General features: G+C 38.2%; 1 protein-coding gene across 1 annotated transcript in view; it reads right to left on the bottom strand.

The window, feature by feature from the left end:
• The window catches only part of LOC129277775 (histone-lysine N-methyltransferase EHMT2-like), a 33,095-nt gene that overhangs the window by 14,364 nt on the left and 1,192 nt on the right, over positions 1 to 17,539 (bottom strand). The window contains exons 2-12 of the mRNA XM_064109962.1: positions 11,305 to 12,586; positions 10,651 to 10,761; positions 8,277 to 8,338; positions 7,656 to 7,751; positions 7,233 to 7,321; positions 6,866 to 6,920; positions 5,359 to 5,681; positions 3,573 to 3,691; positions 2,711 to 2,777; positions 1,440 to 1,522; positions 237 to 391 (exon numbers count right to left, since the gene is read on the bottom strand). Of these exons, the coding sequence (XP_063966032.1) occupies positions 237 to 391; positions 1,440 to 1,522; positions 2,711 to 2,777; positions 3,573 to 3,691; positions 5,359 to 5,681; positions 6,866 to 6,920; positions 7,233 to 7,321; positions 7,656 to 7,751; positions 8,277 to 8,338; positions 10,651 to 10,761; positions 11,305 to 12,586 (2,442 nt within the window). The remainder of the gene's footprint in view (positions 1 to 236; positions 392 to 1,439; positions 1,523 to 2,710; positions 2,778 to 3,572; positions 3,692 to 5,358; positions 5,682 to 6,865; positions 6,921 to 7,232; positions 7,322 to 7,655; positions 7,752 to 8,276; positions 8,339 to 10,650; positions 10,762 to 11,304; positions 12,587 to 17,539) is intronic.

Raw genomic sequence — 17,539 nt, 5'->3', positions numbered from 1 at the left:
AGTCAAGATGTCTGACCCCCAAGTTTCGTTTTTCTTTACAACTTCACTCCATGAACTGATCCAGCCATGAGTTTACGACCTTTAAAACATTTCATATGAACTAGAAAATATAGACATATCATGATCACAAGATATCATATTGAGTTGTATGGTGGGACATACACACCGTAGGGGATGTCTCTGACTTTCATTTCGTTCATTACTAAGAACTTTTGCAACAAAATCATTGTACGTACCACAGGAGTAGCTAGATTTGCATCTACAGCATCAATGTTAGCACCAGATTGAAGTAGAAGACAAATGATATCAAGGTGACCTTTAGAAGCAGCGCCATGGAGAGGTGTTTCAAGGTTATGGGTGGGGAACCGATAGTTGGGATCAAATCCTTCACCTGCAATGCAAGGAAAAACCAAAGAGAAAAAAATTATATCAAGGTGCCCTTTAGAAGCAGCGCCATGGAGAGGTGTTTAAAGGTTATGGGTGGGGAACCGATAGTAGGGATCAAATCCTTCACCTGTAATACAAGAAGGAACCGATGATAAAATGGCATCAAGGTGATCTTCATAGGCAGCATCATAGAGAGGCATTTCAAGGTTATGAGCAGGGAACCGTTAGTTGGGACCAATCCCTCACATGTAATACAAGAACAAACCAAAGGTAGAACGATATCAAGGTGTTATTTAGAAGCAGTACAATGACGAGGTGTTTCAAGGTTATGGGCGGGGGGGGGGGGAGCTGGTAGTTGCCATCAAATCCTGCACTTGTAATACAAGAACAAACCAAAGAAAGAACGATATCAAGGTGTTATTCAGAAGTGGCACCATGAAGAGGTGTTTCAAGGTTATGGGCGGGGAGCTGGTAGTTGCCATCAAATCCTGCACTTGTAATACAAGAACAAACCAAAGATAGAACGATATCAAGGTGTTATTCAGAAGTGGCACCATGAGGTGGCGTTTCAAGGTTTGGGCTGGGAACCGCTGGTTGGGATCAATTCCTTCACTTGTTATACAAGAACCAACCAAAGAGAATTAGGCAGATTTCCTTGTTTGTGTTGTTCCCAAATGAGATATTCGAGTCCATTCCTCTCCTACCCGAAATCGAAAAAACTTTCAAGTTATTTCAGTTGAGTGCAACAATAAGGTTTCACTCATAGTTTCTACATTTATGGACTTACGCATTGCAGCATACCCATCTATGCATTGAAGCATGGAATTCCAGCTTAAATTTGACAATTTCATAGAATGTACCTTGACAACGAAAGATGGGAGATTATCAATATGCAAATTAACATTGAATTGGGGAAGGGGTTGTCACCAGGGTCATTTTAGTGACCTGCGGTCAAAAAATCAGGTATAAATTGTTAAGCAGGAGACAAAGGCATAGCTTTAACAACCTAAAGCTAAGAATTCTGTATCTTCGTTACGATATTAAGTACTTACTAAGCATTTGTAAGACTTTGTCCATCTCCCCATTTGTTGAGGCCATGTAGAGATTCTTTGGATGAAACCTCTGTCTCCTTGGACTAGAAAAAAAAAAAACAACGCAAAGAGAGTAGAAATGGGCATTTGATATGATAAATCAGGGGCGGATCCAGGATTTTCCAAAAGGGGGGGGGGGGGCACACTTCTGTTTCAAGAGCATTTTTACAGTACAAATTTTAATTTTGCTTCTCAAAGGGGGGGGGGGGGGCACAGGCCGGCTGTGCCCCCCCCCCCCTGGATCCACCAGTGTGATACATATAATACACCAGGCCCTGTAACATAAAAGGTACAATCTAAAAACTGATCGCACTTATAAGTCTGGAAGTATATTCTTATCACTTTTGGGGACTTGCGATTGTACGGTTCTTGCCATTCCCCATGTTGTAAACAATGTACATATTGAAATTAATCATTGGTTCTCTTGTGCAACAGTGCCAGCCTTCAAATGAATACTCAAGCCAAAATTCAAGTATTTTTCTCAGTATCTTGGTTAAGGAAAATACTTAACCATCTTTGGTATACAATTGTATTTTTGGGCTCAGGTTACTTGGAAACAAGATAAGACAATTAAAAAATTCATTTTAGTGTTGTCTCATGGAAAGTCATCAATTTCAAGTTGTTGGCTTGCCTTTGATAAAAGCTCTGCACTGTCTGCAGGCTCCAATCATAGAATAACCAGAGACAGTGATTAAAATTGCACACTTAAAATAAGATTTTGAGGTTGTAACCACTGCATGCAGAGAGAACTGCAGGAAACTTTATTTCTTTTCATTTTGGGCTGAAAACAGGGCACAGTAATGAGCAGAGGAGTTAAAATTTCCCTGCTGAAAATGTAAACATTTCTTAAAAAGTCTGATCCAAACCATGAAAGCAATAAGTGACTTCATGTTGTTTGAACCAGATAAAACCGACATGCGATTTTGACCAGGGCTCCGTAACACAAAGATGAGCGATCATGCTAAATGAACTGACCAATCAAAATCAATATTACACGCGCATCTGGTTCAAAATACTGACCAGGAACAAATCAGAAGTGTTCTTTCATATTTGCTACTCGTCGCTAAGCTTTGTGTAATGGGGCCCAGGAGAGCATATCAATTTTTCAATGAAAGATGTTATAAGCTACTGGGAATCCTGGAATCTGATTGGCTGAGAGCATATTAGTCGGTGAAAATCAGTGACAAAACTTTTCATGAAACACTCCCCTGAACTGAGAAAAAGGGACTCACTTGATGGGATCTAAGAAGTCCAAAGCCTTCTCTAGGGTGTCCTTGGAGGGACCAGCTGGCAGTGAGGCTGTGAAACAAAGAATTCAAGATGTAGATTGAAATGATGATGTATATGAAAACAAAAGTGTATTGAAGATAAATGCCAGTTAAAATAACAATCTCGAAATGAGTTTCAAATGAGTCCAATGAAATGTCCACCAAATCGTTCCTATGTATAGATGAATAATATGTGCTAAATGATTCTGATAGAAAAGATGTGTTTGCTGAGAAATGAGCAAAATAAGCATGACATACCAGCCACGTGTTGGTCATTTTACAAGCAATAATAAAACTGTCCCACATCCATTTTTCTGTGTTGCTGATACGAAATATGATTGTGTTCTGCACAGGTCTCATGATCTCACAATGTTGGCTTTATGTTAATGTGCCAAATCTGGATCTACAATGTCATGACTGGTAAGATTTACTTCCAATGACTTTCTCATAACATCTCACTTTGCTGCAACAATACTGATTGAGCTTAAGTTTTGGAATGGACTTACTGAAATGGAAAATCTGATCTAGAGGCAGGGCAAACACTTCTGTTCAAAACAATAATACTGACCATTCTTTGATAAGTTTCAATTTTTGAAATATTACCGATCAAAGAATTGAATTACTACTTCATATTTTTGTTTCAATACTAAAGCATAAGTGACATTTTCCTCTTCTGTTTGTGATGAAAAAAAATGATTTAAGATTTCAGCCACTTTGAAATTGATTTTTTTAAATCGTAAACAAAAATGTAGTTGGACCCATAAGTTCAAACTTCAACTAAACAACAAATGATGAGTTAAATAAAACAAGCAAAATAACAATTCACCTGTAGTAATAACAATGCCATTTTTAAGTGTAAATTTCTTTGTATTCTCCTGACTTTCTTCTGCAACGCCATTCTCTGTAGCTTCTCCTTGAGATTTCTTACTTGATGAAATCCTTGCTCTAAAGTAATAAGAAAACAACAGAACACGAAAATCAACGTTTATCCCAAAGATTCATATGCCATGTAATTGCAGCAAAATTACTATTAATATGCTTGGTTCAACAAGATGAAAAGAAATAAATCTGAAACCGTCAAATTATATAATAATAATAGCCAGTTCTTAGGAACGCATAATACTATGAGGGCGGAAGGTTTGTTTATCTTTTATTTTTTTGTAGCGCTAATAATAGAAGTTCTTCTTAAGGACGTTCCACAGTTAAAGTGAAATCCATGTAATTTTCACCAAACTTTGCGCATAGATATTTTAGAACCTTAATATTCGAAATTTGCAAAAATTAACATAGGTCCATGTGCTTAATTTTTTGCTATAGAGCTTCAAAGTTCACCCAAATTAATGTTCTTAAGAATAGCGCATTCAAAAGAATTTGGCATTTTTAGACCGCCCAAAATTACTACAATGAGTTTAAACCTCTATTACTCAGTCAAAATACATGAAAAAGTCATCAAATTTCGCAAGAGAGTTAATAATTGTATCGTTAGAATGGATAATCTATTTATAGTGCTATTTGTTTGCAATTTTAAGTTTAACGGCACTGTCAGTTCTTAAAAATGGCGTAATAGATAACAAAATCCCAATCTTAAAAATGTAAAATTTCAGTAACAAACTACAAACGTACAATAAATGCTGCACTTTATTCAAAATCCATGTCATTTTCACCAAAATTTGCAGAGTTGTAGAGGAAGGTATGCCTAAGAGGTACAAACATTAAAAAATAGGGGTTCATGTGCTTGTTTTTAAACTATCAGCATTTTCATTAGAGCAAATGTGCTTTTTAAAACACCAAAAATGCGCCGAATGCTTAGTATCTATGTGAAGAAAAAATCAAAACCACTCTACCATTTATTCAAACTCTGGGTAATGTTCGTGATGCTTGGCAGTACTGCAGAGTAAAGTATTTTGAAATTGTAGAGAATATTTTTTTGAATGGTCCATGGAATAATTTCATTTTTTAGCTTCATGAAATAACGCATCGGATCTGCAGTTAAAGTGCAGAAGATGAGAAAAATCAGCTCATACCCGCAGCTAATTAATCACCTGTTCATCCATTGTGACGTCAGCGCGCAGAGTGTAAACTATGCGCAGATCATATGCGCACAAACATAACTGTGGAACGTCCTTAAAAAGCTATGTTTTTAACACAGATTTGAATCTTTTGAAGTCTGTTATTGATCTGATATCATGAGGTAGGTTGTTCCTAAATTTTGATGTCATTTTCCAACAAGAGTGTCGCTAAGGCGAGCACATAGTACACCCTTCTGTTACGCGGAAAATGGAGTTATTAGTCAAGCAAGAAAAGTGGAAGGTGGCGACTTCACCTATGACCTTATGGCCTCAAAATCAAGAGAATTGCTAGGATCTATGCTAGTATCATACACAGCAAATTATATGAGCCTAGGTTTAGTTATACTGAAGTTATCGCATTTACAAGGACTGCAAAAGGGTAAGATGAAAACATGTCAGTGTGACCTTGACCTTTTGACCTCAAAATCAATAGTTCTAAGACTAATAGATTGGTACATTTCAAATTATAACACACATGCTCAAACAATTTTCAAGTATCGAAATTGGCCTTTCTTTTTAATTTTGACAACTGATGATCCTAACCTCATAGAACTTTTTTCTTTGGCACCACCAGCAACAGCCTCTCCACCTTCACCCCTTGGTGTAGTACTAAGAACCGACCCCGAGATCCCGGTTAGGGTCTCCAGGAGTGCCCTCGGAAGCTTGATCTGTCCGTAGCTGAGGAGGACCGACCCTGGTAAAGTCTTCATCTTCTCCAGCTCAGGGGTGATGGGGAGTTTGATCTCCTTGGCGAAGGTCGCGTCGTCGCCGCAGTGTGGACAGTAGAGGGTGCCTTCGATCTCTCGGATGCACTCTTTGTGGAATGTATGGTGGATCTTCTCGATGGTGCAAGACATGACTGTACCCTGATGATCAGAAATAAATAGAAGGATGCTTTACTGAACAATGTTTGAAAGCATTTCTTGGTGAAAGTTGCAGAATAAGCGCTAGGTGGACAATAGAGAGTGCCTTTGAACTCTTGGAAGCACTCTACAAAATTAATGACAGATCTCCTTGATGGCGCAAGACACAACTGCACCCTGATAGATAAAATGATAAGAAATACAGAAAGGTGCTTTACTATACATGCAGCTGGCTACCAGATCTCCCAATGCAGGACAGAATTCTACAAACAATCCTTTCCAATAACTGTCAGGGAATGGAATGCTCTTCCATCGAGCTCCATCAATGCCTGAAATCCAACAGCCTTCTGTCAAAGTTTGGCGGAAGACAGATGCTAAACCACCAATAATGTTTACTTGCACCTTGTAAATATGCACACTGCACCTGAACCCAGCTACTCACACTCACACGCATTGCGTCAATCATATCTGCAAGAATCTTCAAGCTTGTTGAAGATGACAGATCAACCCGAAGAAGAGGAAGGAGGCTCGCAAGCATTCCAGACCTCGGATTGCAACTATCTGAGGGATGGTGCCTCCAAAACAGGGCTTGCATCTTACAAATATATTTCTTTTTTGCAAAATACGCAAAATTTGAGTCAATGTGGATGACAAGTATTTGCAAGACAGACAAATAGTAACTGCTTCCCTGGGCCCCATAAACACAGAGCCTAGCAACTGATCATGGGATAATTGTTTACAATTGATCATATCAATGCCATCAATTCGGTGGATTCACAATACGGTGCGCCATCTATCGGTTGGCAGCGGACAGGCCAATTTGTAACCTTTGGGTCGACATCACACGTAGGCTAGGCGCATCGTGCTGGTGTAAAGATGCTTCAATAATGCACACCATATGATAAGCGGAGGAAGAATTCACCGAAAACGGTCTAAATTTCCCAAAGGAATCTGCAGCAAATTTCTCTCCCACCTCCTAGACCCTGCTAAACAGCATAATTCTATGCAAACCGGCAGAGCCGCGTCGGTCAGCACAGCATAATACACTAGTGCACTCAGCAGATGTCGAATTTTTCCCATGAGGCGTTTGCAAATTTAGGCCGATAGGTGGCGCACCGTACTGTGAATCCACAGATTTGTAGAAATCAGTCCCATGATTAATTTAGTCACAGGGCATTAAGACTTACCGTTGAACAGAAACATCCACATCCTGGGCAGCATTTATGTTCAATCATCTTCACTCTGTTAAATAACAGCAGAAAAAAAAAGTTTGATTAAATATTATTTTATTTTAGAAATTCTTTGATCACATGTTACATTCACAAACACAAGCTTGTTGATTTACAGAGTTACTGTTGTATAGTCACTGATGTGAGTGACGGAGTATGCAAGGCTGACACACACCACACACAGACTGGGTAACCATATAAAGTGAACATTTCCAACACCATTCAAAGAAATCGACAACCCCCTCCAGAGTAAGCTTCTGGAATTAAACAGTTTAAAGTTTGGGGAACATTGCGGAATTCCCTGACATATACACTGAAATCTCACCTGTGATCAGGACAAAGTGCTCTGTATGGGATTCTTGTTGATGGTCTTAAAACTGTCATTGACTCCACCTTGTTCCCACACACAGCAATCTAGCAAGAGATTATGGAAAAATTCAGAAAAAAAGGTCTTTTCCTTAAAATATATCAACATCGTATTCAACAACTTTCATGATCACAGCTGACTCAAGTATGATTTTTTTAGAGTCACCATGTAATGCATGCTTTTTTAAACTAGGAAATGCGACATGCTTCAATTCATTGCTGAGGATCAACTTTCTATTTCAATATGGCTAGATATCTTTGGCTCCTTAAATCTTATTGAATGTGTTCAAACAAATGTTGCTGTACTTTGTTGTTGGGCACTGCCCTGCAATGTTTGAAAGAACCTTCACATTCCTCTTGAATAAAAGCATGAGGTACTCACATTTCCTTTGACAACTTCTAAAGCCTCACAGGTTGTGGCCACCACAGTGGCAGGCCTCGCCTGTTCCATCTTGCAGCAACACAGAGGTGGTTCCAACTACACAGCAACAACAAAAAAATCGACATATTAAAATTGTATAACCATGGTTGACAGAGTATCATATGACCAAGAACAGTGACATTTAAATGTAAAGACCACCAAAGGAGATGAGAAGAGCACTATTTATGAGCAAGCTGGTGATGTTATTTCCCCACTCATCCTTTTTATTTCATTATATATAATCATATCTATTAAAAATTTTCTTACAAAAATTTAATTTATGTAAATTTTAATAAAACCAATCATGGAATTATAAATGCAGTCTCAAAATCATCTAGAATGAGGACTTCATTCACAGAAAATATGTTTTAATTCTATGAATTGAGACTTAAAAGTCGCATCCCTGAAATGAAATACCGTTATACCCTGTAAATTTATTATCCCAAAATATCAATATTTAAAATCAATTAAAGTACTTATGAATCCAAAACTACTTAGAATCCCAAATCTTAACATAAATAGTTTACATTTACAGCATTAGTTATATACATGTATTTCGACGCACCAAGAGGAATGGCTTACCCCACGTTTTGAGTAATCTCCTGCAGAATCAGGGAGGGTCAATGCAACCGGACCTTGCTTATCTAATACATGAGAGATAAGGGAGGTTTCACAAAAGGTGAAGTTAGACGGAGGGTGCATTTTCATAAATTAGAATTAATCACATTGCAAAATGCTTACACAAAACTTGGTCAAAAGGGTTCAAATCACCTGTCATGAAAATTGCTTTCTTCCTCATCCAAAGCCAACTCACTGTACAGAAATGTGCAGTTTGACAATTTTGACCCAGGAAGTATATTCAATAAAGGTCAAATTGGCACGTACACCAGTGACGCTGAGTAGTCATGATTTAGATCTCCATGGCATTCAATCGTGATCCAGGACTCTGTAGAATTGCCTTTTAAATGTACCCTTTCCAGCATTTTAGAATTGCACAAACCTTATTTCTACCAAAAAGCAAAACAAAATTCATATGAATGCAACCGTATTTACAAATGTGATTGTAAAAATGTGTTTCCCAAGTTAAATTGTCAAAAACACTGTGTGTGGTGGATTAATTCTGCACTGCAAGTACATGTAATTACAATACGAAAACGTTAAATATTGTAAATGCCTACTGTGTATTAGCGGAAGGGTGGACTTTGTAGGTACAGTAGAGTGTGGATTCAAGTAAAGATGGGATACAAGTACTAAGCCAGGTGTGAATGGTGGGGTAAAGATGACTGGTTAAATGTGAACGAAAAACAACTGTTGGTTAGGCTAAAGTTTGGCATAATTGTGGGTAAAGCTAAGTGTGTACAAAGATATTAAATTGTATGATTCATAGGATTAGGTTAGCATTGGTTACAGGTGTAATACGGAAACTTGGATACATTTTATATTTGGGTACAATAAAAAACTGTGGATACAGTTAATTTTGGATACAGTAAACTGTGGATACAGTAAAACTGTGGATAAAGTGAATTTTGGATACAATAAACTGGATACAGTACACTGTGGATACAGTTAATGTTGGATACTGTAAAACTGTGGATAAAGTTAATTTTGGATACAATAAACTGGATACAGTTAACTTTGGATACAGTAAAATCTGGGTAAATTTAACTGGAGTACAGGTGACTGTAGGTATAGCAAATGAGGAAAAAGCAACCTAGGTAACTGTGGGTACAGGTTACTTTGGGTACAATAAACTGGGTATAGATAACTGGCTGTGGATACGGGTGGCTGTGGTAACAGGTGACTGTGATTACATGTAAATGTGGGTGCAGGCGACTGTGGATACATGTAACTGTGGGTATAGGTGACTGTGGATACATGTAAATGTGGGTGCAGGCGACTGTGGGTACATGTAACTGTGGGTATAGGTGACTGTGGATACATGTAACTGTGGGTACAGGTGACTGTGATTACATGTAAATGTGGGTGCAGGCGACTGTGGGTACATGTAACTGTGGGTATAGGTGACTGTGGATACATGTAACTGTGGGTATAGGTGACTGTGGTTACAGGCGACTGTGGGTACATGTAAGTGTGGGTGCAGGCGACTGTGGATACATGTAACTGTGGGTATAGGTGACTGTGGTTACATGTAAATGTGGGTGCAGGCAACTATGGGTACATGTAACTGTGGGTATAGGTGACTGTGGTTATATGTAAATGTGGGTGCAGGTGATTGTGGGTACATGTAAGTGCGGGTGCAGGCGACTACGGGTACATGTAACCGTGGGTATAGGTGACTGTGGTTACATGTAAATGTGGGTGCAGGTGATTGTTGGTACAGGTGACTGTGGGTACATGTAACTGTGGGTATAGGTGACTGTGGGTACATGTAAGTGTGGGTGCAGGCGACTGATACGGTAAAGGTAACTTTGGGTACAGGTGACTGTGGGTATAGTAAATCCTGGAAGTTATAGGCACATAATTTCAGGGAACTGAGAACACCGTACATCCACATGTTATCGTAAACTGTGGCAGAGATGAGGGCGGCTCCGATTAACGCAAAATGTGGGTCATTTAAGTGTGGAAAGGATATTTTTGGGTACAATAAGACTTTCCAAAGCAGAGTGTGGGTATAGCTAAGATTCTTTTTTTCTGGATAGTTGTGGTATAGATATTCTGTTCATTGCGGTTAAAGCTAAGATTCAAGATACAAAATAATGTGGGTGTGTATACCGATGTAATCGCCATTGACTGTGGATGTAAGTATGACAGAATACTATTGAATGAGGGGAAAAAATTAGAGCCACCTGTACTATCACCACTTAATTGTCATGAAGTACACACAAACGTCGCCAGATGCATGCAGAATACAGGAGTGTGTGTCCCTGCAATGTTTGACTGCATTTAAATGTGCGTGGTAAGTTCTGTGTAAAACAATTTCAATCAAATCACTCACCTCTTCGTGCATAGCTATGTTCTGCCCCAGTATTTTCAATACCATTTGAGCGACGGACCTTCTTGAACCTTGCAGCATCTACACTACCCTCCGATTGATGATCAGTAGAATCTAAAAGTTATATTGAAATAAAGATTATTCACATTCCTAACTACATCTGTAATTTTCTTGGTCCTTTGTAATGTTTCTGATTTTACACATCATAATAAGACTTCGTTAAAAATATTATACAATTTGGAAACCAGGATGACGGACAATGTGTTTTTATTCTTTCATATCAACTTACAATGCTTTTAAAGATCATTGGATATCAATAACATTGATTGAAGATTTCACTGCAAGTGCAATTCTAATGGTCTCATAAATTTTCACGGGTATTCACTTTTCCCCAATGACAAAATAAATCTTAAACTGCCATGAAATATAAAATAACTTTCTTCTAAAAATCATCTTCCAAGATGATATTGCTTTCATTAAAATTAGCATAAAATTCATATTCACACAAATCATTAAATGATTGTTTCCAAACAGATTTGATTTGGGAATATTTTCTATCTAAATTGGGTTGAGAGAGAGCCAATATCGAACTGATATCTGGCCAGATTGGCAAAACATACAGATCAGATCATTTGTAAATCAAATACCACAACTTACCAGAGTCTGAAACATTTTTCGACCTCTTCCTCCTTACATGTTGTCCAAAGTGAGTTGGCTTACGTTGTCTTGTGCTTCTCTTAACCGGCATCCCTTTGGCAATTGCAGTGCTATCTGGAATCATCGACCCTGCATTCCCAACTGGAAAGTCTGCTACAGGGGTAGAGGTACCAGATAGTGGAAGCTGCGACTCTGCTGCGGTCCCAGCTACCGGCTCACTGGCTGATTGCATTTGCATCTGCTCTTGATCAGGCTGCTCTGGAACGTGTCCTGGGTCTCTGGCACTAGCTTTGACAGAGGCTTTTGAAGTGCCTGCAGAAAGTAGGTCAACTGCTCCTGCTGTGTTTACAATGGTTCTCCTGTTTGCAGCTCCAGTGTCCATGGCCTCTTCTCCACCAACATGTAGTTGCACCACTCTTTCAGGATGAGACCTCTGATTTTTTGCTTTAGCATTCGCAGATTTTTTACCGCTTTGTTTGTCAGCAGGCACTACTTTTCTGTTGGATTTACCTGAATTTGTTGAAGGCACTGAAGAACTACTCTCTGAGCCTAAACTGCCTTCTGGTTCACTCAGAGTACTTCGTTCATCACCTGCTGTGTCACTACTGGTACTCATATCTGGCATATCTATTCTGCCAGGAACCATCTCAAAGGCATCTTCGCTCTCAGCCTGATCAGAAAGGGCTACATACTCTTCAATACTGTCTTCATCATCATCATCAAGATCATCATTGGCACTCAATCCTCTTGCCTTTTTTGATGGGAATGACTTCCTGGCTTTCATGATTCTTCCTGGACTCGTCATAGACAACATCAGCTTTTCTGCAACCTTGTTTCTGGCATCTGTATCTATTGTTATCTCCTGTAATGGTGCTCTTTGTACTGCTGGACTAGCTTCACCATTCACTACTTCCACTGGCGCTCCTGAGCCATCCTGCGCCACATCTTGTACCAAACTTGGAGTTGCCTTTATGATTCCTTCTGCTTCTGTTTTCTCTCTGCCTTCATCTCCACTCTTTGAGCCATCACCAGCAACCTTCGTGACACCTTTTCTAATTGGCCGCCGTCTCTGACTCTGTTCACCATCGCTGTCTGAGGCTTTGTCGTCCGACGACTTCAGAAGCGAAACAGGTGCTTTGTCTTGGCAATCTCCTTGACCCTTTTCAGATTCTGCTGGGGTACCAGACTTTGCAGCATCTGAAGCTTCACCAGCAGTCTTGTCAGGTTTACCAGACATGGTCTCATTTAGAGGCTGCTCACTTACCTTGGTAATCACTTCTCCCTGCACAAAAAACAACGAAATATATTAAGCTCAACAGAATAATGTATGGCAACATGGATACTTACATGTATGTGACCAACTATTTTGAAATAAAAAATAAAAATAAATCAGTCGTGTGGTAGGTTCACTACAATGAGCCAAAAGTAACAATTTGGGTTCGAAATTGAAAGACATTTGTGGTGACTCTTCTTATCCACGGGCCTCCATGTCACATCCTATCCAAGGAATAGAATGTTCACTGTAACACAGCCTGTGTCTATGAACTAGGGGAGGGGCATGATAACACACAATGCAGGCTTCAGTCAGTCCTTTCAGGATGCACTTGAACCCACGATCTGTGGTCACACAGTAAAGTATCACTCCATTGTGAATCATGCAAAATTTATTCAAAAATTCAAACATTTTTTAGGGTTAAGCACCTCAAAACTATATTTTGCAGACTTATATTTATTTTCCCATTCAAGTGAACATTCACATGAGTAATCGGAAATGTTTGATGTACATGTATGCTATTTCAAGTTGTACAACACCTACTTAGCTTGTTGTACGCTAGCAAACGGGAGGCTGAATATCAAACGTTGCAGAAGTACAGTCTATAATGTACCGTTGCAGTCAGAAAGAACAGACCTTCATTTTTGAGGAGCGCGATCACGCTCCAAAAAAAAAATGAGAACACAAAATCGCGCTCCTCAGACCTTCATTTTTGAGGAGCGTGATCGTGCCGGCGCTCCTACCACGCTCCAAAAAAAATAAGAACAAAAAATCGCGCTCCTAAAAAAAAAAAAAAAAAAATTGCTAAAATTTCACATTTTACATCTTTAAATCTATGAAATGGCCATCTATTTTCCATAATTCCTTGAAATTATTTCGATTTAGTTGAAAACTATCAGAGAAATGAAGAATATTCACCTCTTTCCTGACTCTGATTTGAATTTAAACTCGGTAAATATTGTAGTCCCATATGTAGATTTTCATGGCAACACCATGGAAGTCTACATGTGGGACTACAATATTTACCGAGTGTAAGTTCTGAACAGGAGAGCGATATTTTGTCAACGTATTGACCTAGGCCTAGTTTCACCACAGATTAATTAATAGCTACACAGCTATTGCATATAGGATGTTAAGAAAAATCTACAATTTATCATACATGTATATAATTGTATTGAATCTACAATTTATCATACATGTATATAATTGTATTGAATTGAGCTCCTCAAGGAGAGCGATTCTGAGGAGCTCAATTGAGCTCCTCAAAAAAATAAGGAGAGCGATTTGTTGAGCTCCACAAAATTATAAACGTGAAGGACTGGGCCTCCTAAAAAAAAAAAAAAAAAGCCTTCACAAAAAGTTGCTGAAATTTCACATTTTACATCTTTAAATCCATGAAATCGCCATCTATTTTCCATAATTCCTTGAAATTATTTTGATTTAGTTGGAAACTACCGAAAAAATGAAGAATATTCACCTCTTTCCTGACTCTGATTTGATTTCAAACTCGGTAAATATTGTAGTCCCATATGTAGACTTCCATGGTGTTGCCATGAAAATCTACATGTGGGACTACAATATTTACAGAGTGTAAATTCAAATCAGAGTCGGGAAAGAGGTGAATATTCTTCATTTTTCTGATAGTTTTCAACTAAATCAAAATAATTTCAAGGAATTATGGAAAATAGAGGGTGATTTCATGGATTTAAAGATGTAAAATGTGAAATTTTAGAAAAAAATTTGTACAGTAATTTTTTTTTTTTAATGCAGGAGCGCGCTATTTTGTAAAAGTATTGACCCAGGCCTAGTTTCACCACAGATTAATTAATAGCTACACAGCTATTGCATATATGTACGATGATAAGAAAAATCTACAATTTATCATACATGTATTGTATTGAATTGATTTGAGCTCCTGAAGGAGAGCGATTCTGAGCTCAATTGAGCTCCTCAAAAAAATAAGGAGAGCAATTTATTGAGCTCCACGAAATTATAAACGTGAAGGACTGAAACAAGGTGACGTCACTTTAAAAATTACAATTCCAATGCATTGCGCTTTAATAGTAAATGCCTGTGCAATACATAGGGCTTACTGGCTAAATGCACATTGCTGCTGCAGATCAGATGCGCGTTTGAGGGATTTTGCTTTTCACTCTCAACAATTCATTTTCATATATTAACATAGGAAAACTTGATTCATATTTTGCCAACTTCTGAGGCATTGTACTACACAAACAGCAAATATTCTTATTCGAGCTACAATTAATGGCTACCGTAAGTAACGGTCTATTAACCGCACCTTTTTCTCGGCGGGATAGAAGCAAAAGTCGGGGGTGCGGTTTATCCACAGTGACGGGTCTGAGCCAGCCCGTCGTAACCCTTCCCGAACATGTAAGATGTCTGCCAGTTCACAACACATCGAGTGGCTGGGCGTAGCCGCCCAGGGCAATGTCGTTTAGAGGGGTATGAGCCGCGGGTAATGAGAAGCGATCATTACGATTTTATCAAATATTGTCCATAACAAACGCACCCACCTTCATGACACTAATTTCGACTTTTATTCTCGGTTAAAAGCAGCGAAGTTCCCTGGCTAAGTTCAAAGAGAAGCCAAGCATACTCGGTAATATTTTGTCACAGCTGAGCGAGCGCGAGAGTTGAGTTAGCTGAGCTAGCTTGCGTTGTATTGTGGTTATAGTGCAACTTAAGCTGGCGCTATTCATTTAAACCCTCGATCCCCTCCAAAGTCCCGTTTCGCGCCAGCTTATTTTTTCTTTCCCGTTTGCTTTTCATAAGATACCATGTACACCACGCAACGAGAGAGACGGCACGAAGCCGTCAAAACAACTGTAAAAAATACAAATTTCTTTGGTTCTTGAACCATCCTGTAATCCCGTATCCAAAATTCATGCTAAGACACCGAATGCTAGACAAATTCTGAAAGTGATTGTGAGTTTGTGATGCAAGAAATGTGAATGTTTCTTCCTCCTACGGCGGGAAAGACACAGATCATTATTTGATAAGATGTACTGGTACCGTATCGTAGTTTGCAATGTACAAGAACGGCAGTGCTGTGTGTGTGTGTACACTGTAACTGTGAGGTGAGTGAGTGTGTAAGTGGCCAATATTGTCGGGACCTTTCTTTCTTGCAAACATTTGTAGATTAATTGATCAAGAACAGCAGATTTCCGCATACCGGTAATCTCTTTGGATACTTTGAAATCTTTAACTTAGTTTTTGTTTCTTCGTACCTCAAATATAATGTGAGGATTTTTTTTTTTTTTTTTAGTCCAAAGTTGGGGGTGCGGTTAATCCACGGGTGCGGTTTATAGTCCGTTACTAACGGTATGCCTTGTTGAATAGAGCATCTTTCTTTCACCTTATGCGAAATCTCGCACCAGCGCATTCATGTCTATTCGCTATTGGATTTTAATATTTCACTTTATTCATTGCCACTCATGTGGTACAACACCATTGAATATTCATAATTCTACTTTTATGACTAAATCTTGGTAAGAAATTACTGATCACATTCACATCAATGAAAGTTTAAGGAACATCATAACAAAGCAATTGAAGAAAATATATATAAACACTTTCAAAAAAAAAAAATCATTTCATTTAACCGAGATCAGAAACTAGCTATATATTATTCTGTGGAGCGTAGTGGCCCAGTGGATTAGTCTCCAGACATTGAAACAGAGGGCCGTGGGTTTGAATCCCAGCCATGGCATATATTCTTTCGGCAAGAAATTTATCCACATTGTGCTGCACTCGACCAAGGTGAGGTGAATGGATACCCGGTAGGATTTATTCCTTGAAAGCTTTAGCACCTATTGATAGGGCGGCTCAGCTACAGCCAGAGTAATAATATGATACCAAGTATCAAAGCGCAGTTGAGTATATGCACACAGTAACTGTGCTATATACATGGACATATTATCATATTTTTGTGATATATTCTGCATTAACTTCTAAAAATAATTATCAAGATACCCATTATGAAAAATAGAGCACAATTATTCACAGATACAAGGGCCGTAAGGTCAGAAACGGAATCGTAGCCATCATTTTCAACTAAAACACTCAGATGTGAATGTTTTAACTGATGGGCTAAAATGTTGCAGACTGTACATGTAGGCATACATGTAAATCACTGCAATTTTTGTCTATAAACTATAAGGTCATTATGAGGTCTTTGAGTACCGTTTTCATTTTTTTATATTATTATTGTCTATTTGGAGGAACAACGTATGGCCGTTTAGTATCTAAGGAATCACACATTTTCTACAGAAATAGGACAGATTATTTCATTATCGGGTACTGACAATGGTTGCTCGGTGAAAATATAACTAATGTCATTTTACAAAGGCAAAAGGATTTTATCAAACTTTTATTTGGGAAATTTCTGACAGAATAGTAGAAATAAGGCAATGAGAGATACATGTACATGTATATATCACTGATATTGTGAAAATGAGTTTTATTGAAAATGTACATGTAATTCTCATTACATGAATACTACAGATCATATTTAGAATGCAATGTAATGATTGACTTAATTTCCTAAGAAAAATGATGTTTTCAGATTTTAAAAATTAATTTAAAACTCCATTTTGGACATTGACTGATGAGAGGTTACATGTATAAGGTGAAAAATAAAAGATGAATAAATCAACATTCCAAATTTCTCATTTTTTCATAATAATGTTTTCAAAGAAAATGAGAGTAGAAAAAATATCAGGATATTTTGCAGTCAACATGCACATTGTGATGAGGGATATATATATAGATAAGAAAAGGTCCATTATTATCAACACATGCCATATTGAATTCCAGCTCTAGTGCTCTACTAGTACCCTTAGTCCCATCCAAACCAAGTACATGTTGTGTCATGATTATGCTCATTTAGAAAATAATCTAAAAATGCATTTATTTTTGGTAAATTTGATTACATTCATTTTC

Source organism: Lytechinus pictus, chromosome 15 (assembly GCF_037042905.1).
Source record: "Lytechinus pictus isolate F3 Inbred chromosome 15, Lp3.0, whole genome shotgun sequence".
NCBI classification, from domain to species: domain Eukaryota; kingdom Metazoa; phylum Echinodermata; class Echinoidea; order Temnopleuroida; family Toxopneustidae; genus Lytechinus; species Lytechinus pictus.
Note: the sequence above shows the minus strand (reverse complement) of the source record. Positions and strands in the feature narration are given on the sequence as shown.